Consider the following 24,804-nt stretch of genomic DNA (forward strand, 5'->3'; position numbering starts at 1 on the left):
GTCAATGACAGACTTGTTGACAGAGATGACGCCGATTGAAAGATGAAGTCCAACAAAAGTTCTTAGAATGCAAAGAAGACACATGCGCTGTTTTTGAAGATGAAATAGAAAACAGAATAGAAGAGCTATTAAAGGACAAAGAACTTTTACATAAATATAGTTGCGCCAAATTTGACATAACTCCACCAGAAAAGAAGAAGAAAGAAAAGAAAGAAAAGAAAGTAGAAGAAGAGAAGAAAGAACCTGAACCAGTTCCAGAGAAAAGAAATTTGACATGTAAAAATAAATTTTATTTTTAGAACATTTCTGGGTCAATGTCAATGTTCTCTTCCTCTTTAGGAGTAAACACTGGCTTAGACTCTAAAATCTTTTTACCCAATTTACCTTGAACTTCTACAACTTTAGACTCATAATATTCATAGTCGTCTGCTTTCTTTGGTTCATAAGGTATAACAAGTTTGTATGCTTTGCCTTCTTTAAGGTTTGAAAACCTTCTGTCAAAACTTTCTTTGACTGCTAACAAACCTTCTATGTCTAAGTCTTCAAATTTCGCACCATTTTTAGTCACAATAGCAAACTTAACTGGTTCGATGTTCCAAACTTTGCTGAATGAAGACTTTTCAAAATGGTAGAAGTAAACATTCAAATATGTGAATGGGTCTAGTTCTTCTTTAAGTCCTGACATGTACTTGTTTACTGAAATATATTTCGTCATCTTTTCTATCGGATAAAAAAATATTTTTTTTAAAATTTACTCATAAAAAATTTTCTTTGTATATACACCATTCTGTACGTCTAAAAGACTTTTGACATTTGCCAAGAATGTTCGTTTAGACGCTGTCATATAACCATATTCTTGACAATATTGTTTATACGAATCGTACAATGACCTTTCATCTAATGACACAAAGTCAGTTTCATCTATGAAAGTTCATATACACTCTTGTTTGCTTCTAACAATGTTTGTCTCTCTTCGGTATGTGAATTTGTCTTGGATTGAACTTAGAAATATCTAATGTCATAAAGTATGAGAAACAAGTGTTGTAAAAGTCAGATGTCAAAGTTTCTGCTAAGTCGTCAAAATATTCTGTATCTTGCATATGAGCTTCTGACGTTCTGACAACTACATATCTTCTGTCAGAACTTTCTAACTTCATCGAACAGCATTGTTTGAAACCATAATGAAGTTTGCAACATTTTCACAAACTCTTTGGTCTTTATACTTTCTTTCAACAACTCCAACTTTGTCTGTTATAAGACTCTTCAAAGCATCTGAGTTTAAAACTTTTGTTGTATCTATACTTTGAAGTTCGTTACATACTATAAGTTTCATATTCTCTATTGAGGAGTTAAACTTGCCACAGATGTTTTCTAAGTTTGTCATATTCGGGTTCGAATAGCCCTCTAACAGTTTGCACAAGATATCTGTAAAGAATGTGTTCTTACCAGTTCCTTGTTTTCCAATTATAATGAGAGCAGTTTCATTTTTAGCACTTGGATGTTGTAAGATGTTTGCAAACCAACATAAGATATACTCATAAACCTTTTCGTTTCCATTGCATATAATTTCTTTGACATGGTCTAACCAAGCTTCTATAATATTTTCTTTCCATTCTACTTGTTCATATTTATATCCAGTGAAGATAGAATAGAAGTTTGGAGAAGGTGTATAAAACTTTATACCTCGAACTGAAAAATCTTCTAACTTTGACAATAAGATATCCCAAGCATCTAACATCTTCATGCCAACTTGTACGACTTTTATTTTCTTAAGTTTCTGTCTACATTCTTGTTCAGACACTATTGTTGCTCTTGGTTTGTTAAAGACTACATCCCATTCTTTCATGACATAACATTCTGGGGCAGAGTCAACATAAATGACTAAACGTTTCAAATTCTCGACTGCTTTGTTATAGTCTCTAAATGGACACATATTTCTGAATGCTTGGAAGTCAAAAAATCTGAAACATCTATTCTGTACATTTTTATAAAAATAAAAAAAAATATTTTTTTTTTCTTGACTTTGTTGTTGCATTGTTGCATTTGTTGTTCTTGAGCTATTTGTTGTTGAAGTTGTTCTTGTAATACAATACTTTCACCAGTTGCATCTTCCAATTCGAAACTTTCTGCCGTCATTGACAAATACATAGGACATAAAAGTTTTACAGGAACAAAGTTTGCGTCAACTAATGTCAACGTTATACTTGCCAAAGTGTTTGAGTTCACTAAGGTTGAAAATTCTGCATTCGAATGAACAATAGGCAAACCAGCAGAGAAAGTATTGTTTATACGCATAAGTATCTTTTGGTCATAATAGTTTCTGTCGACATTCGAATAACACTTTGAACCTAAGTTTGAAACAAATATAAAATAGGTGTACTTAAAGTCATGGAACAGACATTCCTTGTATGACACCTTTTCCTGTTATAGGAAACTGTTGGTAGTAAAAACCAGAAATAAGTTTGTATTATAGCTCATATCGTTTATAGTAAACTCAGTCGGACATCCAAACATAATGAAACCTGCTCTAGTTGCAGCACATGTTACACCCGTACTTAAAGTATTAAATAAGTCAACAAAACCTGTTGGTGGTATATCTGAGTAAGTATCTTCAAAGGAGTATTTTTTACCATTCACAACAATAAAGTCTTCTGGTGTCAAAAGAGGCAAAACAGGCTTTAGTCGTCATTGTGTTTAAGTTAGTTTACAATATCGTCCTTGAGGACTTTGTAAGTTTGTTGTTATAGAATTATATGACTCAGGGTTTTTAGTCGTAATAGTATAAACCATTATATCTTCTGCCATTTATATATATTTAAAAGTTTTTTCTGAAAGTGGAGAAGAACTTCATCTAAACTTTCACATGGCGTTTCTTGAAGTTCTCTGTCTAAGAAGTTCAAATATTTTGTAAAGACATAGAACTTTCCTTTGTCTACACGAACAAACAAAACAGGGTCTTTCATATCGTTCAAAGTGTGTTTAAAGTTCCTTTACATGAAATAAAGTCTATATTATTTTCTTCAAACATCTTTCAAGAAGTTTTGACATTTTTACTTAGCAAATAAATTTTAATGAAATGTTGTGGTCGTCAAATATTTTTATAACGTCTGGGAAACTATATTTTAAGTTCAACGTTTCACCTCCTTTCATAACGTATATCTTGTCAATGACATTATATGAAACACCACAGCAAACTAATGTCGGAGTTCTTTTCTTTGATGTTTATATCGTCTGCCTCTGTCAAAAGTTTCAATAGTTCTTTCAAAACTTCATGAGGTGCAATGACATATGAGTTCACTTTTACAGGGTTGTGTTCGACCAAGTTTAACATTATACCTAAAGCTTGACAAATCTTCTCCTGAGTTTGAAGTTTGTCTTTCAGTTGTTGGTAGTCGTTTCGAATATCTGCAACAGAACTTAAGTCTCTGCTAACTTCAGGATATGTTGGTTGTTCTTTTACAGGAACAATTGTTATACCATCTTCGTTCGTATGGTTTCCCCACTTCAACATCTCTGTCTTTGACATTGACAATAACACTTTGACTGTTTGTTTGAGTTGGTGAATTTAACTTCACATCTGCCACCGCCATTAAACCTTTTGAAACACTCACGCTTCTATTTTTCGGAAATGACATTTTACTTAGAATAAAAAGATGGACGTATTCGGATATCTCTTTGAATTGAAGCAGAACAAAGTTTACACACACAAACAATACAAATACATTGACAGAATAGTTCTTTATACAAACAATGGTAAATGTTATAGAATAGCAATATTTGCTGAACCTAAATATTTTCATAAAGCAAAGAAAGTTGGTATAACTGAAATGGTGAAAGTTCTTGAAGCAGACAAAATATAACTTCAAAACTTACAGATATTTCTAAAGGTAAGTTTATCTTACAATATTATGTCAAAACTGGCGTACTGTCAATATTTGACGGAGAGAAGTCAGTTCAAGAACAACTTACTGACCTGCTGCCAAAATCTGCTCGATGGAAGCTGTCGTTATGCCAATCTGAGGAGCCCCAGCAGGTTTCATCGAACGAATCTTCAAAAGAGCATCTTCCGTGAAAAGTGCTATTGGTTTTGTAAACTTCTTTGCTCTCAGTTCATCTGGACCGTCTCTGTCACCAGTATATTGTATTTGTACAGTACCAACAGTTGAAATACCACTCATAAAGTCTTCTGAGTCAGCAAATGGAATGCCAAGCCAAAAGTTTGAACGGTCTCCATTTGTATATTGAGTTTTTTGACCTCCTGTATGAGTCCATACTTTCACATATGGCATAATAGAACTTTGCATTTCAGGGTTAATGGTTGTTGTGAAAATTGTTGTTAAAGTTCATAGCATCTAATGTCAAGTTGTATGACCTCATATCCTCAACTGTAGAATATTCTTCTCTTGGATAATATTTGCCATCTATGTTTATATGATATTTAATACCAGGGTTGTAGAAACAAGAATAGTCATTTATAGTTCGTCTGAACAGTACAAACATAGTATCTGCATGTTTCATTGCAGTTGTTAAAGCAATATCTGTTCTTGCACCTGGGTCAGCACTTTGGTTTCCAACTTCACCTGCAAAGTCTTTGACAGATATTTGGTGTATAGGGAACATAAGTGGAACTGCAATATATTTGGCAGCTAAAGCATTTGAAATATCTGGGTCCAACATATAGACTGCAAGTCTGCTTTCTATTCTCTTGCATTCAAATTTTTCGCATGTGAACTTAACTGGGTCCCAAGCATCCAGCAGCATTGAAATAATAGTTTACTTCAGTGTTGAGGTTTGAGAAACCAAAGTCTAAGTCAACTTTGTCTTTGCAAAATTCGGCGAATGACGTTTATTTGTTCCCTTTACGTCTGTAAGAGTGAATGGGTCTTGTGTTGGTGCAATGACTAAGTTATTTTTGCTTGGAGTAAGTTCGATAGAAATTTTTCCTGCCCAGTTTGGCAAGTATCTTAAAAACCTGAAGATGAGGAAAGATGACAAAGGAACTCTAAGTTTCAGTTTTAATTTAGTGGCAGCAGTTCCATCTGAACCAGAAAGGTTAACATAAACTCCTGGAACGTTAGGGTCAAGTCTTCTTATTTTCTCAATAGTTGCATACTGGTCTGTTTGTTCTCTAGCTTGTGGTTGTACTGAGTTTCTCAAAGCGAACCATTCATAGTTTGCCCATGTTACTGTTTGAACTAAGTCAGAGTTAGAATATATCTTATATCCCATGAAAACTTCTGGAGCATATTGGTATCCGACATAGAAAATTCCATTGCAACCTTTCTTGTCAGACAACTTGGCAGAAGGTTTTATTTCAATGTCTTGTTCCACGTATAAGAATGAGTTGTCAATAGAAATAATATGAAACCTGTCGCATGCAATATCTACTGTTGTTGAAGAACCTTCACCCAAACTCACCTACTTTCCATAAGAAACAGCAGTTGTATATTCGTAAGTTCCAGGAACTATTTCTGACCTTCTAATGGCATTGTCGCATTCGTTATACCATTCGGAAACATTTCCGTTCATGGCATCCAAAACTGTTGGCGTTATATTCTGAGCGGCGTACATTCATATGGGTAAAAATATAGAATAGTTGGATTTATGTTCATAATTGTTTCGGACCAAGCTTTACTTTCTTCCTGACTGAGTTTTTAACTCTTCTTTTTCCTTCATTGCCACTACTTTCACTAGATGAAGTTACTTCTTCACTACTTTCACTTTGTTCTACTCTTCTTCTTTGGTGTCGCTTTTGGTAACTTGCCCTCTGCTTCAAGTTGTTGCATCTTTGCCTCATGTTCACCTAGTATGTTGTAAATTTCCCATGTCCTTTTTGCCTTTGGGCTCTGGTCGCCCATCTCAGGTAACCTATATCCTAGAAAGATTTTGTCATAGTTTGTATTTGAGTCTTCGCGTATTGTTTGCATGACTCTTTCCTGAGTTTCCGGTTCAAGCTCTTCAATATAGAGCTTGTCCATATGGAATATGCTCGTTTCCAAATATATGTTTTTGTAGCCATTCTGGTTTTCTTTCCATGTTACCAATAATATCTTTTGTGAATGGGAAAGCTTTTACCCAATGTTTCAGTCTTGCGTCATTTATTTCTGTAGTTGGTTTTATTTTGTCAAGGAACATGTTTTTCAATACTAACATTTCATTTGGTACTGTCCATTTGAGTTTTCTTAAATATTCATCCCTTCTCAGTTCATTGTCTGCAAAGTAAGTTTTTATGACATTTTAAACTTTCGTTTGCAAGGTCATGTACAATAGGTTCTCTTCCTTCTCTCTCCCTAACTTTTCTTTCTAAACTCTTCACCAAATATACCATCTCTATGGTTCTGTGTAGTTCTTTGAGATAAATGTTCTAGAACGTCAGGTGTTATATTTCCATCAGCCATGTTTCATTTCATACTGGTTCAAAATATCTGCATCTTTCATATCTTTCAATGGCATTAAAGCCGCGCTGAAAATACCAGCTATATCTGGTTCACCATTCACTTCCATTGCGTCTACAACTTCTTGGAATTGTGGTTGTAAGTTTATGAACCACCTATCCGGATTAGCTTTATGACCCATCTCATTGTAGTTCCATAGTCTGCAGAAACAAAAGTAGGTTTGTTTCCATATTGGTTAGGTTCTGAATGAACTTTAAACAATGTTTCATTTCTATATGTTTTGTTGAAATTTAACCTTTTTATTTTCACCGAGTTCAGCCAAAGATTGAACGTTATATGGTCGTAAGTAAAAAGGATTGTTGTATTTGCGTACACTTTCTTTCAGTTCTTCCATTCTATGCTGAATATTTTCATTGATGTTGGAGTCTTTTGTATGTCGGCGAACATTTTTCGATATTCTTCTACTATGTCAGCCGAATTTTTCTTAGACTCTTGAAAGATTCCATATTCCCGCATACACTTGTTGAGGGTCAAGATTTTTCGGCTGTTCCAAATCTTCATCTAGTTCTGTGAAGTTAGTTTCCAAAGGAGGACTTTTCGTTTCCTTCAGGCTCTTCTAGCTGTTGTTGCTTGAACTATTTCTTCCATGTCTGGTTGTATCTGAACTTCTTCCTGTGGAGTTTCTTGTACCTCATCTGCTGGCATTCATATATTCCGAGACCGTTTTTAAACAAGTTCCCTATCTAAGTCATCCGGACTCATAAACCTTTCTTCTTTCGTTCCGTCTCTATTTTTTACGCGTTTCATGAAGAGAGTTGAATTATCATTTAGCTCTGACACCAAATATCTCGGAGTAAATTCATTCATGTCATTTGGATGATATGCTATTAAATCATATCCCTTAGCGAGCTTGTATTTTCCAGGTTTGAAATTATATCCCATTGGTGCTGAACCATAAAGCTAAATAGGTTCGGGTCAGTATTTCCTTCCTTGAACTTTCTAATAGCTTCTTTATATCTGTCACTAAAGTCAAGAGTATCTGGGTAACCATAATTCTTCCTTAAGCATTTTTAAGAATTCTTGGTTTCCTTGTTCTCTACTTCTTTTATGTCCTTGCTCTGTTTGTGGTTGTTGTTGTGCAGGGTTTTGAACTGTTGGTTGCTGTGCAGTGTTTTGAACTGTTGGTTGTTGTGCTGGATTTTGAACTGTTGGTTGTTGTGTTGGTGCATGCCTGTGTCTGTGTCCATGTGACGATGTAAATGTTTTAGGTAGTCCTGGTGCAGGTGCTTCTCTTGGAGGGTTTGGTGGTATATAAGTTCCACCAGCTGGCACATATGTTCCATCTGCAGCATAATGTCCTACCTGACTTTTCGTTCTTAAGAAAGCATTTACTAGGTCTGTTTTGGTCTGTTGTAACTCTTTTTCTTGACTTTCCACAACAGTTGCTCTAACGGCGTCATAGGCACTTTGAACTGCCTGTCTCGTTGCTGCATCTGTTATTTTCGTCATATTTTGTGCTACTTCTCTTAACTCGTTGTCGAAACCTTCAGACTTCAGTTTCTTTCCAGATGAGAAGTCGTTCACTAGTTTCACCTTACTATGAAGAGCTTCGAAGGCGTTCTTAAAGTCAGCATTCATTAAAGCTTCATTTGAACTGTCTTCATCCGCTTGTATTTTTGTCCTTATTGACCCTATAAGTTGGGCTGCTTTAGCGTTGGCTTGGGCATCTAACCAGTCATTATTAGCTTTTATATATTCTGAGCTTTTCATTGCCTTTTGCATGGCTGCGTCGTTATTTTTACTTTCTTGTGCTAAGTTTTCATACTGTACGGTTTGGTTTTGCAACTGTAAAAGTTTTTCTGCCTTTACATTTGCTTCAACTTCTTTTTTATACTCATCGCTATCCATATATGTCTTCAGGGCTTTTTGTTTTATTTCTTCATCTTTCAGTACTTTATATTGAGTAGTATGGTTTTTCAAATTTATAACATCTTGTTCCATTTTTGCTACTTCTGCTGCTTTTTCTGAAACTTTTTTCGCATATTCCTCTGTACTTAGTTCTTTCAGTTGTTCTTCTTTCTTCTTTTTCTCTACGTTTAACTCATTTAGTTTCTTTGTGTGTCTGTCATATTCTAGTTTCTTTTCGTTTTCACTTATTTGTTTCTGTATGTCTATGTTTGACTTTTTGACATCTGTTATTTGATTTTTGAGTGAACTCAAATTCATTTGACTTTGAGGGTTATAAGCTGTTCCGTCTGCAGCTCCACCATAGCCTGCCATTTTCGCTAAAAGTGCCGCTCTTAAACCTCCACTCTGTGCACCAATAACTCGGTTTAAAAGCATAGGGTTGCTTGACATTTGTTGCAACATAGTGGGGTCATTCATAATTTGTTGTTGCAACTGTTGTTGTGGTGTCAGTTTTACTATTGGATGTTTCAATGCTCTCTTCCTCTTACGTATATTCTTACGTAGCTTACGTGGCATTTTAAGTGAAGTAAAAAACGGTTTTTGACAGATGTTTATATGACACTTTTTGTTCAGCACAAAAAACTACTCGGTCAAAGTGTTGTCAGTTTTGTAAAATAACGGTCCTATCTCATTCTATAAGGGGGAAAAGGCTTCTCAAAGTATACTTCCGTGGAACGCCTGTAACTTTTCCTGTAGCGACGATAGACCCTTATTTGTCCGGACAAAGTTATACTAAACATCTTCAGGGCTAGAGGGCACGAAGTGCCTGGAGGCCCCACTACCTTTTTTTTTTTTTTTTTTTTTTCATTCACTCATGATCTCTTTGTTTCCTCCTAAAAATGAAAATTCTAGACATTTTTGAGTTATTTCTGACTTAAATTTTGTTCTTAATTTATCAATAATAAACTTCTTTTTTTTTAAAAAAAAACATTCTACAAAATAATTAAATCAAATAAATAAGTTTAGTTTATTATACCAATATTTTGTCATTAAAACCCTCTATTGTAGACATAACTTCAAGTTTTTCGTGTGCCGGATTAACTTTAATCTTACAACCCGGATCATCTTTGCTGCAAATATCGCAGCACGAATAATTAACTTTGACCACTTCCACGCCTTTCTCTCTAACGATCTGTTCCATTTCTCCGTCTTCGAACGGAATCCTCTCTCCTGGGTGGTATTTCTCTTCGCAGGAAGATCCGTCATCTTCATGATAAGGCTGCTTGCAAAGAGCGCACCTGCAGAGAATAGATTTAGCAAACCATTCTTTGACAGCTGCATCAACCATACTTTGCTTCTCATCATCCCATCTTGTGTGCATTACATAAATCTTAAATGAAACTACGTTGTTTTCGCCAACCTGACGAGAGATAAGTGCAACAGTACCTGTTCTCTTGCCAAGTTCAATAACTTCTGAACGTTTTACAACACCTTTCTTAACATTCTTGAATTCGTAAACTGAAACCATTCTTGTAGCGAATGTATCGAGTGCAGCCTTGACCATTGACTCGGCCTCGACACCGCAAACAGATGGAGTGTCGAAGAAAGCCATGACAACGTTGCCATCTGCTAATGTGAACGATACAGGGATCATTGAAGGGAGAAGGAGTCTGTGGGCGGTTGGTTCTTTGCTGAACTTGCCCGCTAGACCCTGCATTTCTGGGGCCAAAGTGGCAGAGAAGCATTCTGCAACGAAATCAGCGATGATTGGAGCGACAGTGACGTTCCTGATAGCGGCAATGTGTGGTTTAAGGGATTTCTCGTTACGAAGCTCCATGTGGAAGCGAGGATCAGAGCGGATTTCGTCATCTGTAATTTCATCAGTGTACCACTCAAAAGCGAAGTAGAAAGAACGACGTAGTTCGGGTTCAATGACCTTTGGCTTGACGAAACAGTCTGGAACTAAGTCTTCGAGTGGTGTTTCCTCTGTAATTTCGATGTTTCCAACGCCGAACTTGCTTTTTGTAGGACGAGCTTTTGGCTGTTGTTGTTTTGGCTTTTCGATTGTTAATGGTTTCGGTTTTGGTGGTTTGTATTCTTGTTTTGGCTGTTCTTTGACTGGTTCTGGCTTCGGAGGCTCAGGAGCTGGAGCAGGAGCTTGGACAGGCTCTTGCTTCTGTTCCTGGTTGTCGCCAGGTATGTATGGCTTGAATTTGTTATCTTTGTCTTTATTCTTGTTCTTTTTATCTTTCTTTGGCTTGTTTTCGTTTGGCTGCTGTTCTTGCTGTTGCTCTTGCTGCTCGCCGTTCTGTTGCTGCTGCTTCTTGTCCTTCTTATTCTTATTTCTCTTCCTCTTCTTTCCTTCTCCACGCATTGGGTCTGTATTGTCATGCGCGTTGAAGTCTACCTGGTCTTGCTGCTGTTGGTTATCGCCATCGCCTTGTTTGTTGAATTTTTGCTTGTTGAATTTTCTTGGCTGCGGAAAACCTTGGTTCTTGTGATCGTAGTTTCTATCATGAGCTGATGGACCAACTCTGCTATCGTCCATGATGTAGTGAAGAGCGTTGTATGCTTGGCCACGGCCACCACGAGTATGAGTGAATTCCTTCTTCTGTTCTTTCTCTGGCTCAGGCTGTGGTTCGGGTTCTGGCTGTGCGATTGGCTTAACGGTGACGTCGCCCCATCCTGTTGGCTTAACTATTACGTTATTAAAGACAGGTCTTGGTTTTTGAGGCGCTTTTCTGTATTCTTTCTTTTGAGGAGCTGGAGCTGGCTGTGGTTGAGCTTTTGGTTGTCTGATGAATTTGTTTGTTTGTTGCTGGTTGCGATATTCTTCAAGTTCTTTTTCTCTTTGAGCTGCTTGCTCTTCTGGTGTCATTGTATTCTCGTCAACTGGGACAGCTTCCTTGCCGAGATTGAATAAAATATCTGCTGAATCAGATTCAGATTCATCTTTTTCTTCTTCTTTCTTTTCTTCTTCTTCCTTTTTGATAGTAAGATCAGCGTTTGGATCGCACATTTTTAGAATTGCTTCTTCACGCTCATCTTCGTCACCTCCGAAGACTCTTACTCGGCCATCTTCTTTTACAGTGATAGCTAGACCGAGCTCTTCAGCCCAATCAATCTGCTCCTGAGTGAGAGGCTTAGGAGGGGTAAAGAATGAATCCATTAACTTGTGTTCAATGTTAAGGGTGCTTGGATCAACTCCAGACATCTTGAAAACGGTTTGACAGAGCCCTTTTGATGGGATAATTTTTATTCAAAATTTTCATGTTAATTCTTCCATTACATTATATGATAGGCAGAAAATCAAATATACCGGCATTCAAGCATATCCGATCTATGTTGCAAAATTTCAAAAATAAATGGACACAAATTTTGGGTCTTTCTAATGACTCATAAAATTCAATTTGAATAGTAATGTGATTTAAAATATTCGTTGTTCACCATCTAATAGTGAAATTTAAATTTAAAAATTGAACACAACTATATCAATAAGAAATACACGATAGCTTATTATTCCATATGTGATATTCAATTAGTGATTCTCATGGAATAAATCCCATAAAAATTACTAAAATTATTTTCATTCTGAAGTAATAGTGTATCAAATAACTCTTTCTATTACTTATAACCTCTACATTGAGTTTTCGAATTAGTATGGCACATATTATTTAAGACCTCAAACGGAAATAAAAAAGCAATAAGTTTACTTGAAACAAAGTTCTAAGCGTTTTGTGCATTTGAATCTGCTTGTTCATTATTGTCAATTTGATCATCATTTTTGGGATTGGGAACATAACCAGGGGGTGCCGGTATGTTTTCGTAAATAATATCTGAACTTGGAAAGGTAGTTAACATTCCGAAAATATGGATGTCAGCAGCACTGCGATTTTGAAGTTTTTTGCGTAATTTGACAAAAAATTTATCACTATAATTAACATCACTTTTAACAATAAAATAAAAGATTAATAGACCGTCTACTATGTATTTGGTCGCGATGTTAACTGCGATATATATTGGAGCGATTTGAACCTTTTTTGCAATAACATTGTTTTTAATTGTAATTTCTGCTTGATTAATAATGTTTGTTATCTTGTTTACCTTTTCTTCACCTAGTATTTCTTTGATTTGAGTCAGAGTTTCATTGCCTATAATGCCATTGATTTCTTGAAGAATCAATGTCTTATTTTTGTCATACATAGGGGAAAAAGTTTTATCGAGGGCGTTAGTTAATGTCCAAACAGTTGCAACTTTTACACCTTCGAAAAGACCTCCAATGAGTCCGTAACCGAGTTGAGAGCATGAACAATGACAGTAACTGATGGAATAATTAAGGTGATTGGCTCGAATCAATTCGAACAAAAGTATTGTAATCCATGGAATAAGATAAGCCTTTTTCCAAAAGATATTAAACTCATCTGCAAAAAGAGTAATAATTGCAGGAGCAGTTTTAAGGAATCTGTCCCAAAGATGATCAATGATGCCGCGTTCTTTTTTCTCTTTAGGTTTCTTAAGAAATTGAATTAAACTATATAATTTTGCTAATTCAAATTTGAAGCTTGCTAACAGTTTTTCACTAACAAAAAGAGTTCCTGGATTGTCAGTATCTTTGAAGAGCGAGTAAATGCTGAAATAAAATTCTTGAGCTTGATTTAAGGTAACTGTATTCTTAGAATCATTGTGAGTTAGCCAGTTTGGAATTGATTTTCTGAAGACTGAATGGTAAAATTGCGCAATAACAATTTGAATGTCATTTAATTGATTCATTATACTTCTTAGAGTATCGCCTTCATAGACTTCCAGAATTGCAGGCGATATACAGAGTGAAAAATTATGGATTTTTTGAATAATTTCTACCATAAAGTAAAGTACTCACAAAATCTAGATTGAGAGGCGGTCAATGACTTTTGAGGGGAAATTAACGCATGGAATTTAATATTATTTAGGTTGATATTCTTGCTTATTATTTCAGAAAAAAAATCTTAAAAATTTCAATATGAAAATTGAAAGCAATTCAAAAAAATTGCTAACATGTAAATTTTAATATCCTATGCATAATTTCATATTTTGAACATTTTTTATTTTTGTTTAAAACTTAAAATTTTGCGAATTTAATATAATTTATAAAATATAATACGTAAATATATTTAAAATATACTAAATTTAATTGTTAATTGACGTTTTTGGGAATGAATTTTATCAAAACATGCCTGAATCCGAAAATTTGAAAGAACGAATTACACAATCATATATGTAGAATTCAAAATACAAACTTAAAGATTGTATACGTTTAAAATTATTCAGATTGTGTTTGATTTCCACTCATTCTGTTTCTTTTGAACTCTAACACTAACATTTCATGATGATTACATGATCCATTTATACATGGTTGAATTGTTCAAGATTCTATCAGAAAATCAATCCAAATTTCTCAATACATTCATGTTGATTGGACAAAATTTAAAATTTATCAGCCTGTTTCCAGAGAAACTCATATATTCCCTAATGAAATGTAATTTTTGCTACATTTTTTTCAATCAAATTTCAAAAAATTGACTGCAGAGCTTGAAAAGGTGATGAATCATGTTGTTATTAGATGTACATATTAGATTTACTATTTCCAAAAAAATGCTCAAATTTGAATAGTTTTTAGAAAATTTGGAATTACACTCCTTACATTATATATAATTAAATGTTTAAATTTTATTTATTTTTCCCTTTTAATTTTATAACGTGCTCTATCAAAACTAACCTCTCAATTGAAGGCCACAAAATCTAAGTAGTGAGGGTACACAAATTTTGTATGGAGTACGGTTCAATTTTTGAGAGCCTCACTACTTAGATTTTGTGACTACCTTAGTACTTTTACTGAAAAAGTAAAAAATTTTGAGTGAATCAGTTTTTCAATTTGGCTAATAATCTGAAATTCATGTGTCTATTTGTGAGTGCAGCAAAATTTGGGTTGCAAATTTTGTAAAGCTCACAATTTGACTCATTAATTGAGGTTTTTAATAGGTTGAGTTTTTTGTATGGTTAGCGATGCTCGTAAAAGCAATTACTAATATAGTTCTGATTTTGAATTACACAAGCTTTGTTCTTTCAATTTTGTGATTCATTCAAAGCAGCAAATTTAGAATATATAAGAAATCCATAATAAGACTAATTTTCACAATATTATTTTTTTTATTTTATTTTTATTTTTTTTTCTAAAAGTTGTAACTACTTTCTTCTATACTCGATAAACTCTTTTAAACCGATAAATTAGCATATTATTAGGCAAATTGAATGAGTGAAACTGTTTTTCAATTCACTAGCATTCAATATACAATTTTCAATTTTTAATTGAAAATTGTATTATTGAAGGCAAGACAATGCAGTTTTCTTGCACAACATTTGAATTACAATTGAAAATTGAAATTCAAAAAGTGCAAAGAAACTGCTAATTTTGTCAACAATGATTTTGAGCCTATGTTTCTTTGCAAATTTGTAAACCTCAGAAAATTGTGTTGATTAAAATTTTGCAAGTCTCATCACACTTTTCAATGCTCGATTTTTAAAAACTGTTTAAAAATGGAGCTTATATTGAAATAGTGTAGAGACTAAAAATTACCACAGACTATTTCGGAAGTGTGATGAGACTTGTAATTTTCGAAAATTGAAACTCGTCGTTTCAATTTTCGAAAATTATGATTCTCGAAATTAATACAAACACTTTTTAAAAAAGCGTTTGTATTCAAATTTCGAGAATTTACATTTGAATAAAAAATAATCATCCTTCACATAATTAGTTTTTAAATTTTGTCAACTTTTCCAAAATACCATACCTGCCTTAAGGATGCGAATAATTATAAAGTGTCAAAATAATCTTTAAAACTTTAAACACATGAAATGATTTTTCTCATTCAATTTTTTTTTGATAACTTTTTTAAATTTTTCAAAATTTTAATGAAAGTTTTTAAAAATCCCAAGTTCGATGAAGAAGCTTATCCAGTCAAGAATCGTTGCAAGATACTCAACGAAGACATTCGAAAAGAAATAATAGAATACCTTGATAAAAAGCAGAATTTCTTTAAGAAGAATAATCTTTCTAAAATAAATGTTGAAGCCAATAAGATTGTATATGCAATCAATAGTCACCCGGATAAACACAGACATATCGTTATCATTCCTCAAGCTTCAATAGTCCGTCAAAATAATATTTTGGGTCCAAAATTATTCTTCATGGTCATTCAAGCAGAAATTAATGATCCAACAATTAAAACTTATGATGATGTCGTACAAATTCTTACCTCCAAAAAGTCCGTAAGCATTCACCCTTTTTTAACTTTCAAATATTATTATTGCGGAAATTTTTGGACATCATCGTTTTATAGCATATTACCTCATTTCAGTGATAATCTTCAATATGATGAAGCCTTTGAACTTCTTGGTGTCAAATCTGGTTTTTTTTTTAACATTTATGTTGAGAGCTTCATTGGATATTTTTCTTCTGCTAAATCTCATCTGTTAGGTATTCGTTTGATGGATTCAGATGATTCCAAAGTTTTATTTTGCAAAGATGCAGGTCCCATTCATGATGATTGCAGTGGTAAAATATTACTTGAAGCTATCACACTCAATGAAAATGGATCAATACAAGGTGTTTTTTCAGATTGTTTCAGGCTCTTTAAATCTATATTTAAATCCAAAAATAAAGATAAGCTTGAATCTGATCATGTACCTTTAATCAAGCATCAAAAATATGATTGACAACTATTGTTCAAATCAAGTAAACTAATTTTTTTTTTTTTTTTTTTTTTTTACCAATTAGGCACACATACACAGCTACGACGCTTCAAACTTTTAGGTCTCTATTAAAGCTAATTGTGGAGTTATTCAAGCATCTAATTTCAGAAGTCACTCAACTCAGGGTTCCCCATGGAGATTGATTCAAGGAATAATAATGATAATTAAGATTATGTTGGTTGAGCTTATATCATATGCGTTTCATCCACATCAGCAAGTGATTTCAGCGGGAAATCTTCAATCGATCTTTCATGAGGTTTCTGCAAGCCAGAAACACAATATATGTGCAATCTAGCTGCTAGGGTAGTATATCTATGCTATGTAATTGTGCATCTGGCGATATTAGTTATACGTTATTGCTTTCGTGGACTATAGCACTATTCCCTGAACCTTTGAGGGTCAGGGATGTAAGTTATCGGAACTGGGCAATATTCATTACAAAGTCTCTCATCGAATGAGAGACTTCGTAATGAATATTGCTTTAAAGTATTCTTACTACTCTTTCCTGGTTCCCAAAAGGCCGAGGATTCTGTAATTAATAGAATAGGACAGAGTTTTTCCAAAGTCTCTCATTTGATTAGATGTCTCGGAAGAACTCTGTCCTAGTGTAATGCAGTTGTGATGCTTGGTCAAATTCACTGCATATTACAAATTTGCATTTGAAATTTCATTACCCTTTTGCTTTGTCAGAAATGTGAGAATAACATAAAATCTCTGATATTGGGAATATCCCAAGTTGTGGAAAAATTTTGTTTTTATGTGGAAGAATATATATTGGCATAATTTAAATCCACTATAATTTTGCTATAGAACAATTCAATTTTAAAATTTTCAATATTTTTGATGGTAAATTTTTTAGTTCGATTTATAAAAGTTGGATGAATCCCAATATTCATGAGTTTAAAAACATTTGTTCACAACTAATGGCGGCAGTTCTTTTGTTGGTCGACAAAAAAAATGCAGAAATTAAAAAACCACAGTTTGAGCACTTTCAACGACTCCATTTGTCAGAAAGTATTCATTTGTAAACTTTCTGACACTAAAAATTTTCTGGCCTTTTCAAAGTTCTTGACATTGTTAGGTTTTTGTGTCAGAAAGTACTCAATTTTACTCTCAAACGATGGCTTTTTAAGGGTACACTTACACCCATATAACACAACCTTCAATTTTTTTAATTACCATTCTTGCCAGTTATCAGAAATTTGAATAATAGTCAGATGGACGTAAATTCACCTTTAAAAACGCATATTTTTTTGTTAACCTTAGTAATTCTTGTTTTTTAAAAATGAATTTGTGATGTATTATACTAAAGAATTATTTTTATACAAGTAAGGAAGAATATTTTGCCAAAATTGGTGAAGAAGGATTTTGTTCCAAAGCAGGCTTTAAAAGCTCCAATTTCTTCGGGTTGTCAACTTCACAAGCGATTGCAACAGCTCTCTCAACAAGCAATAAGTTATTTGCATGTTGTTGGAGCGCTTTCATAACAGTTGGCATTGCAGACCTTGTTTGTTTAACATCTTCAACTAATCCTGATGTCACACACGCGTACAAGAAAGAGATAATATTCAACGCGCATCCTTCGTCTTTCTCATTCAGCATCAATATGGCTGAAGCAGCTTGAATAGCTCTATTCTGATGAATGTAGTCAGTTGCAAACTCAGCACAGCTTGCTAATGCTGCAAATAAGTTACTGACCAAATCAGGTTCTTTCGCAAATTTGGTTGCAGCAGGAAACATCAAAGAATAAGCTTTTTCTGCGCGTTTCTTGAGCTCTTCTACTGGTGGTGTTGGGAGATTGTGTTCTTTGTCATCTGCGGCTCCCATGAACATATGTGTAATTAAGATTGATGTGGCCGATAAAACCGTCAAATTATCGGTGTTTTTAGAAATTACGTCGAAAATCCAGTCTGGTCCGCCGTTTTCTGTTTCGAGCATGCGTGCGTTCTGGCGGAGCTGGCATGATTTCGAAAGGAAAATCAAAGATCCTTTGGTTTTGGCCGAAATTGCTTTGGATATTCCTCCTTCTATGCCAACCTTAAGGAAATGTTCTTCTTTCTCCATAAGATGGAGGAGTAAGTAGTATGCTGCTTCTTGTTCGTCTTCTTTAAGCTCTAAATCGAGTGATTTTAGTATTGGACCAATGAAATCGACTGCATTAAGGGAAGGAAGTAGTTGTTGAGGTAATAAACGTAAGAACATTAAGACTGCTCCCATAATTGGTGCATTTTGGCCCCAGTTTTGTACAACTGCGCGAGTAATTAAAGCTTGAGCGAAAAGATCACCGACACCATGCTCAACGAGTGCTCTAATAGCGACCAATGATGCAAGAACGAGCATCTCTTCGCCTAAATAGAGCTGTATAACTGCGTAAAGGATTCTGCAGCATCCGGTCGAGTTCAATTTTTTGATTAAGTTAGCATCCATAACGGATTCGTTAGCTGCTTTGGTAATACCAACGAGATCCGTTAACAGTGATGTCGGATCTAAGAGTAATGCAAGTAATTCCGAAAATGGTTTGAGTTCTGGGTCGTCTTGGTCAAATTGAGGTACGCCAAGACGATTAAGGATGCTTCTCATACCCATCTGTCCAGCTCCTTCAAAATCAAGTGTGACAGCTTGTGCATATTGTTGCAATGCCTCAAGTAACTGGATCTGTGATTCGAATACATTACCTCTCCTTACAAAAGCGAGAGAAAGAAGGAATGTCAGCTTGTCCTGTTTAATCTGTTCGTTTGTCATTTTGGCCTGTATTTCTTCTGGTCGGAATTTTTGGTAGATATTGATGATTTCTGTGGCATCTTTTGAAGCTTCCTCACGTTTGGCAACGGCAAGGTAGCATCCTGATCTGTTTGACAAGCATGTCATCTTCAACATTGCTTCTTCCTCATTATTTGGTTCAAGACCATCAATAACTTTTGTGAAATCAGTGATGGCTTCCTCAAATTTACTACTGTTCATGTTTTTAACACCTGAATCTTTATATTTATTTAATGTTTCCATTGGTTTTGGGAAATGTCAAAAACGATTCTGAAACGCGCATTCAATTTTATCGTAGTACGATGAAAAACTTTTAATTAATTTTCAAAACAAGCATTCATAAACATACAACTCATTCATTGATTCTGAATGAGTCACTTTTCTCATGATTCATCTACAACGTCATTTTTGCCAGTTTTTTTTTTGATCTTCAATCCACAAAATTGGCATCTTCCAAAATCTATTTTAAAATTGCTCAATTTTAGATTCTTTCACGTTGTGATGGTATATTACACCATTCTAATGTGATGAAAGGATGAAATGGCCAAAATTATTTGAAGTGCAATGATATTATTTAATAGAGGATGAAGTCCAACTAAATAAGAACTGAATAGAACAACAACAACGAATAAATATGTCAAATTTTTATGGAATTTCATCTTTCCTTTTTGTAAAAAAACCTTTCCAAAGTTCGAAATTTTACAACACAATGTTCCGCACAAGATTATGAGATGCACCCACATAATGAGTTCGAATTTTTGGAGTATCTAATTTGTGCATATATCTTACTTGTGATGTAAACCTCTCAAATATTGGAGCGATAGACAGGACGATAAAACTTTTAAAAAAATGGATTTTTGAAATATTTAGGGTTTATTCATACATTGATTTTATTTAGCTGAATGCTGAGATATACTCCATATAGTCAGCCATAGACCTTGAATGTTTATATCTTCCTTGAAGATATCTATATGGGCCAGGGCCACCGGACTTTTCAATTCTAGTTGTTATATTTGATCTTTGAGAAGATGAACTGCTCTTCGATTGGGATGATCCTTGCTTAGAACTCATCTTTTAAAAATGAAATGAGTTCTATTTTTTGTCAAAAATTTTATTCCTAGTCAAAAATTTTGAATCAAATTGATTCACACTATAATGATTAAAGTTAAAAATATTTGATCCATGGTTGTTACAATTATAACGTCAAGATAAATCCAATATTATGAATTCTTATTTCAAAAAAAAAGTAAAGGCTCAAAGCTAAAAGCTAAAAGATTGATAATAGCACCGTATTTATTAAGATGAACAAAACAATCGCAAATCAAATTGAATGATTAAGGAGAAAGGAAATTTAAAGAAAAATTGAATACCCTCAAAATTTCAAAATTTTGAAGAGGAATTCATTAGATTAATTTTATCTTGAAGTTATAGTTTTAATAACAATCGATCAAATATTTTAAATTTTAATCATTATAGTGTGAATCAATTTGATTCAAAATTTTTGACTAGGAATAAAATTTTTGACAAAAAATAGAACTCATTTCATTTTTAAAAGATGAGTTCTAAGCAAGGATCATCCCAATCGAAGAGCAGTTCATCTTCTCAAAAAACAGACTCTAGAATTAGCAGAATTGAAAATAGTGGGGGTCCTGCTCAACATGAATATCTTAGAGGAAGGTATAATGCAGGTTCTATGGCAGAGTATATGAGTATTATCACTAGATATGGATAAATATAATAAATGTATGAATAAACTTTGAATATAACTAAAAATTCATTTTTATTATTCTTTCTATCTTAATCATGATAAAAATAAGATCCACATTAACTTCATCCTCCTATATATGGTTAATGAAATTAATAAATTTTAAATGACTGAAGTTACAAATAACTTTTGAAAATCCATGCAAATAGTATTAAACATTAATTTGAAACACCAATATATAATATTGATCAAAAATAAATGATCGCCTTATAATCATATCTGAATTTCGATTCAAAAATTGAAATTGAACTACAATCACTGTCTTAATGAGACATATAATTAATTTATTGTAATTCTAATATCTAAATGGTTAGCAAAATAGCTGTGAATTCATATGGACAAATGTCAGAAAAAATTCAAAACTTTATGACGCAACTCACTTGTTTCAAAATTTTTATCATGTATTTATTGAACAATAAGAACTCGAAGCTATATAATCTTGAATTATCAAAAGCAATGTAATTTTTAAACAATTGGCCGGAATATATTTTTCTCTCAAAAATTTGAGATAAATAGTTAATTAAAAAAATACACTTCATTTTTATACAGCAATAGAGGATGAAGTGGCTTTGGACTAATAATGTTCAGTTAGCTTTCGGTGCTAATGCTGTTCAAGAGCATCTCAAGGATTTCGTCCCAAGAAAATCACGCGTTTTATGCACATTTGGCGGCGGATCAATTGATAAGAATGGTGCTCGTTCAGTGTTGTTAAAGCATTAGCCGATCTTGAATGCGAAGTCAAATGGCAAGGAGGCATTCAGCCAAACCCAGAATACAAAACGTGTTTGGAAATTATCAAAGTTGTTCGTGAATACAAACCTGACTTACTCCTTGCCGTTGGAGGTGGCTCAGTTCTTGATGCAACCAAGTTCATTTCAGCTGCTGCATCTCTTGATCCATCAGTTGATGCTTGGGATATCATCTCAAAAGGTGCTTTCCCTGAGAAGGCGATTCCAGTTGGTTCAATCATTACTCTTCCAGCAACTGGTTCTGAATGGAACAATACATTTGTTATCTCAAGAGAAGATAGGAAAGAAAAGAATTACGGAGGTGCTCAAATCACATATCCGAAGTTCTCAATCATTGATCCAAGATACACGATGACATTACCACAGAGACAAATCAGAAATGGTTTGTTCGATGCGATGATTCATTGCACAGATCAAGTTATTACAGGCGATAAATGCCCAATGGCAGACAATTTCTTCTTTTCTGTCATGAAAGAACTTGTTGACATTAGCACTGGTTTATTGCAACCTGATGCTTCATTAGAACTTCATGAGAGATTGATTGTTGCTTCAGAATTCGCACAGAACCAAATATAGTTAGTATACATATCATGTGTACGGTGGCACTGCGTTCCACCTTACCCAATACTTGTGAATTTGACACTTTACAAAACCGTTAACGTATATTTTACAACACAAACACAAACACCAACTTAACCTTAAATATTTATAAAGCCGCCAACCACTTCACCTTACTACTGTAAAAATAAACGTTCTCACTTACAAAAGTATTGCAACTCTTCCCATTGCTGTGCTTCACACAATAGTTCATATTCTTCAGTATCGCTGCTGTCGCTCCAATCGTCAGAGTCAAAGTCACTGTCAAAATAAATGTTAGTAAGTTTTGACAAAGCTAATGAAACACGTTTACCGTTTGTATCGTATGCTTGTATAAACTTTCCATTCTTCATTCCTTCATAAACGCTCAAACTAACTTTACCCTTTCTCCCTCGTATCTGATAGAATGTATTTTCACGAGGAACGAAGAACAAATTCTTGAACTCATGACCGTTGTAGTTTGTTATCTCAATAGTTTTCGTCATTTATATAAAAATAAACTTAAAAATAATTTTAAAAATAAACTTAAAATTAATGATATCACCACTCCCACACGTATGAAAACATCCATTTAAATTTAGGTGAAGTGGTGAGATCTCACCTCTTTTTTCACCCTGTTGAATTCATTGCTTTATAACTCTCTTCCTTTCTCCAACTCTTCTAACTTCTTCTTAAGTTCAGCAATGTTGTCCTCATGAAGTTTAATCTTCCTTAATATACCTTCTTTATCTAATGGTTGCTTTATCTTTCTAAACTGAACTCTACCATCCTTCATAGTATGAATGTAAAAACCTTCTGGAATAGTTCCTGATTTAATGTATTCTACCAAAAACTTTTGTTTCATTGCTTCAGTGACTTTATTTGTCATTTTACTCTAAGGTGAAGCTAGCACAGCGATAATGGATTTCATGACTTTTTAGTATTTCATGCAATCTTAACAGATAGCCTTACAAGTACTTCCAGTGTCCCTAGCTGTCCCTCCTTTCTATATAACTCCATGACATTTATAATCTCACGAAACTTAACAGGTAGCATAACAGATTAAAATCAGATGAGGTTTTGAACCAAAATTTCTAAGCAACGTTGTCAAGGATTTTGAGGAACTAGGGACAGAGTGTGGCAAAGTCCAAGATTTAATTTATCTTCATCTGTTTCATCAGCTATCTCATCTAATATGCCAATATTTTATTCATAACTCGTGGCAAACTCACTAACCTTCATTATGTTCATCTGCATGCTTCATCTGATAGAAAGTATGACTTTCATTAACTCTGTGAGATAATGAAAACTACTAGGGACAGAGACCATGGCAAAGTTTATGACTTTCATTATTTCCAGAACTTAATGAAAACTACTAGGGACAGAGACCATGGCAAAGTTCATGATTTAATTTATTCTCTCACTAACAACAAACACAAACTCCAACACAAACTTCAGCACAAATGACAAACACAAACTCCAACACAAACTTCAGCACAAATGACAAACACAAACTCCAACACTAACGACAAGTACTAACTTCAGCACAAATGACAAACACTAACAACAAACACAAACTCCAACACAAACTCCAACACTAACGACAAGTACTAACCTCAGCACAAAATGACAAACACTAACAACAAACACAAACTCCAACACTAACGACAAAAATAAATGTCCTCACTTCTTAACAAAGTAATATGTGCTTCTTACACCACCATAGCTCAAACGTTTCTTTTCAAACATCGATTGAAACTTATTTTGAGCCATTGGCTTTAGTCTCTTTTTCTTCAAATACGCCAAGAAATCTTCTTCACATCTTTTCACTTCATAGCCTTCTTTAAACTCCTCCTTGTTAAGTTCTATGAAATCCTTTATATCATTCTTTGTTGCAATGGCTTCTTCACGAACGACATCATGAACTATTTCAACACTGTTCTCATGTATGACCTCCTCACTGTTCTCATGAACTATTTCATCATTGCATTCATGTATGACCTCCTCACTGTTCTCATGAACTATTTCATCATTGCATTCATGTATGACCTCCTCACTGTTCTCATGAACTATTTCAACACTGTTCTCATGAACGACCTCCTTACTGTCTTTCATAAGCGTTTCAAAGTCTCCTTTACTCATTACTTCAATCTCATGCTGTTCACAGTAGTACTTAAACTCACTGTATATGTCTTTGTTGTATGTTATATTGCTTCCCATGTACTCCATGAATTTTTCAAGCACTTCCTCATAATTCACTGTTTCTTTCTTTCCACGACCTTCTAATATCATACTTGCTTCGTAAATATAACTTCTTGCAGAACCGTCTCGCTTTCTACTTCTCTTCACAAATTCTCTCATCTTGCCACCAAATACATTTGAACTACATGCAAAGAATTCATTCTCCTTCGCAAATTCTTTATATCTTCTGTAGCACTCTGTACAATTCCATCCGGATACAAACTTTTCATAGAACTCCTCGTAAAACATTTGGTAAGGTGTTTTGTTCATTTCGATGAGTTCTTGTTTAGCCCTGGTGAATGGTATCTTCCTTACATCAAATTCACTTAAATCTTTCTTCATGAAGTACGTCAGTAAGTTTGAATAAAACTCTTCATTAAAGCTTTCAATGAGATTTGAGAAATATTCGTAATTTCCTTTGTATCTGCTGCTTACGTCAATGACAACAAATCTTCTGTCGTCTTTGTCAATCTTTACTGAGTTGAAGTTGTTAGATATCATGATGATATTACAAACATTCTCTATCTTTCTTACTGGCTGACACTTCTGATTTAAGTCCAACTGAGTCTCTGTTACTATTGACTTTAGTGCGTCGTGGTTCATGACCTTAGACGTATCGCAT

The 24,804-nt window shown here is 34.1% G+C and overlaps 7 protein-coding genes and 1 pseudogene across 8 annotated transcripts, besides 3 other annotated features; 2 read left to right on the plus strand and 6 right to left on the minus strand.

Moving 5' to 3' along the window:
• Positions 1 to 6,638: part of a mobile genetic element that runs on past the window's edge.
• On the minus strand, positions 296 to 715 carry TVAGG3_0219780 (protein of unknown function, DUF4108 family; the record flags this gene model as incomplete). The annotated part of the gene is made up of 1 exon (XM_051226927.1): positions 296 to 715. One exon carries the CDS (start codon positions 713 to 715, stop codon positions 296 to 298), a length of 420 nt encoding a protein of 139 aa, XP_051111913.1.
• Positions 1,178 to 1,983, minus strand: TVAGG3_0219790 (annotated as a pseudogene). Its single transcript has one exon. A coding segment is annotated over exon 1 (806 nt).
• A 2,695-nt stretch (positions 6,639 to 9,333) lies between the features above and the next one.
• TVAGG3_0219800 (structural constituent of cuticle) lies at positions 9,334 to 11,517 on the minus strand (the record flags this gene model as incomplete). The annotated part of the gene is made up of 1 exon (XM_001301363.1): positions 9,334 to 11,517. The coding sequence occupies one exon, from the start codon at positions 11,515 to 11,517 to the stop codon at positions 9,334 to 9,336; it is 2,184 nt and encodes a 727-aa protein (XP_001301364.1).
• Positions 11,518 to 11,978: 461 nt separating this feature from the next.
• Positions 11,979 to 13,175, minus strand: TVAGG3_0219810 (uncharacterized protein; the record flags this gene model as incomplete). Its single annotated transcript, XM_001301362.2, has 1 exon — positions 12,030 to 13,166. One exon carries the CDS (start codon positions 13,164 to 13,166, stop codon positions 12,030 to 12,032), a length of 1,137 nt encoding a protein of 378 aa, XP_001301363.1.
• A 2,076-nt stretch (positions 13,176 to 15,251) lies between these two features.
• Positions 15,252 to 16,118, plus strand: TVAGG3_0219820 (uncharacterized protein; the record flags this gene model as incomplete). The annotated part of the gene is made up of 1 exon (XM_001301361.1): positions 15,252 to 16,055. One exon carries the CDS (start codon positions 15,252 to 15,254, stop codon positions 16,053 to 16,055), a length of 804 nt encoding a protein of 267 aa, XP_001301362.1.
• A 503-nt stretch (positions 16,119 to 16,621) lies between these two features.
• Positions 16,622 to 16,720: a mobile genetic element.
• A 668-nt stretch (positions 16,721 to 17,388) lies between these two features.
• TVAGG3_0219840 (HSP70-HSP90 organizing protein 1-related family) lies at positions 17,389 to 19,104 on the minus strand (the record flags this gene model as incomplete). The annotated part of the gene is made up of 1 exon (XM_001301360.1): positions 17,412 to 19,094. One exon carries the CDS (start codon positions 19,092 to 19,094, stop codon positions 17,412 to 17,414), a length of 1,683 nt encoding a protein of 560 aa, XP_001301361.1.
• Positions 19,105 to 21,716: 2,612 nt separating this feature from the next.
• TVAGG3_0219850 (hydroxyacid-oxoacid transhydrogenase protein) lies at positions 21,717 to 21,941 on the plus strand (the record flags this gene model as incomplete). The annotated part of the gene is made up of 1 exon (XM_001301359.1): positions 21,717 to 21,941. The coding sequence occupies one exon, from the start codon at positions 21,717 to 21,719 to the stop codon at positions 21,939 to 21,941; it is 225 nt and encodes a 74-aa protein (XP_001301360.1).
• A 652-nt stretch (positions 21,942 to 22,593) lies between these two features.
• TVAGG3_0219860 (uncharacterized protein) lies at positions 22,594 to 22,830 on the minus strand (the record flags this gene model as incomplete). The annotated part of the gene is made up of 1 exon (XM_051226928.1): positions 22,594 to 22,830. One exon carries the CDS (start codon positions 22,828 to 22,830, stop codon positions 22,594 to 22,596), a length of 237 nt encoding a protein of 78 aa, XP_051111914.1.
• A 1,376-nt stretch (positions 22,831 to 24,206) lies between these two features.
• Positions 24,207 to 24,804: part of a mobile genetic element that runs on past the window's edge.

This window comes from Trichomonas vaginalis, chromosome IV (genome assembly GCF_026262505.1).
Source record: "Trichomonas vaginalis G3 chromosome IV, whole genome shotgun sequence".
In the NCBI taxonomy this organism is placed as follows: domain Eukaryota; phylum Parabasalia; order Trichomonadida; family Trichomonadidae; genus Trichomonas; species Trichomonas vaginalis.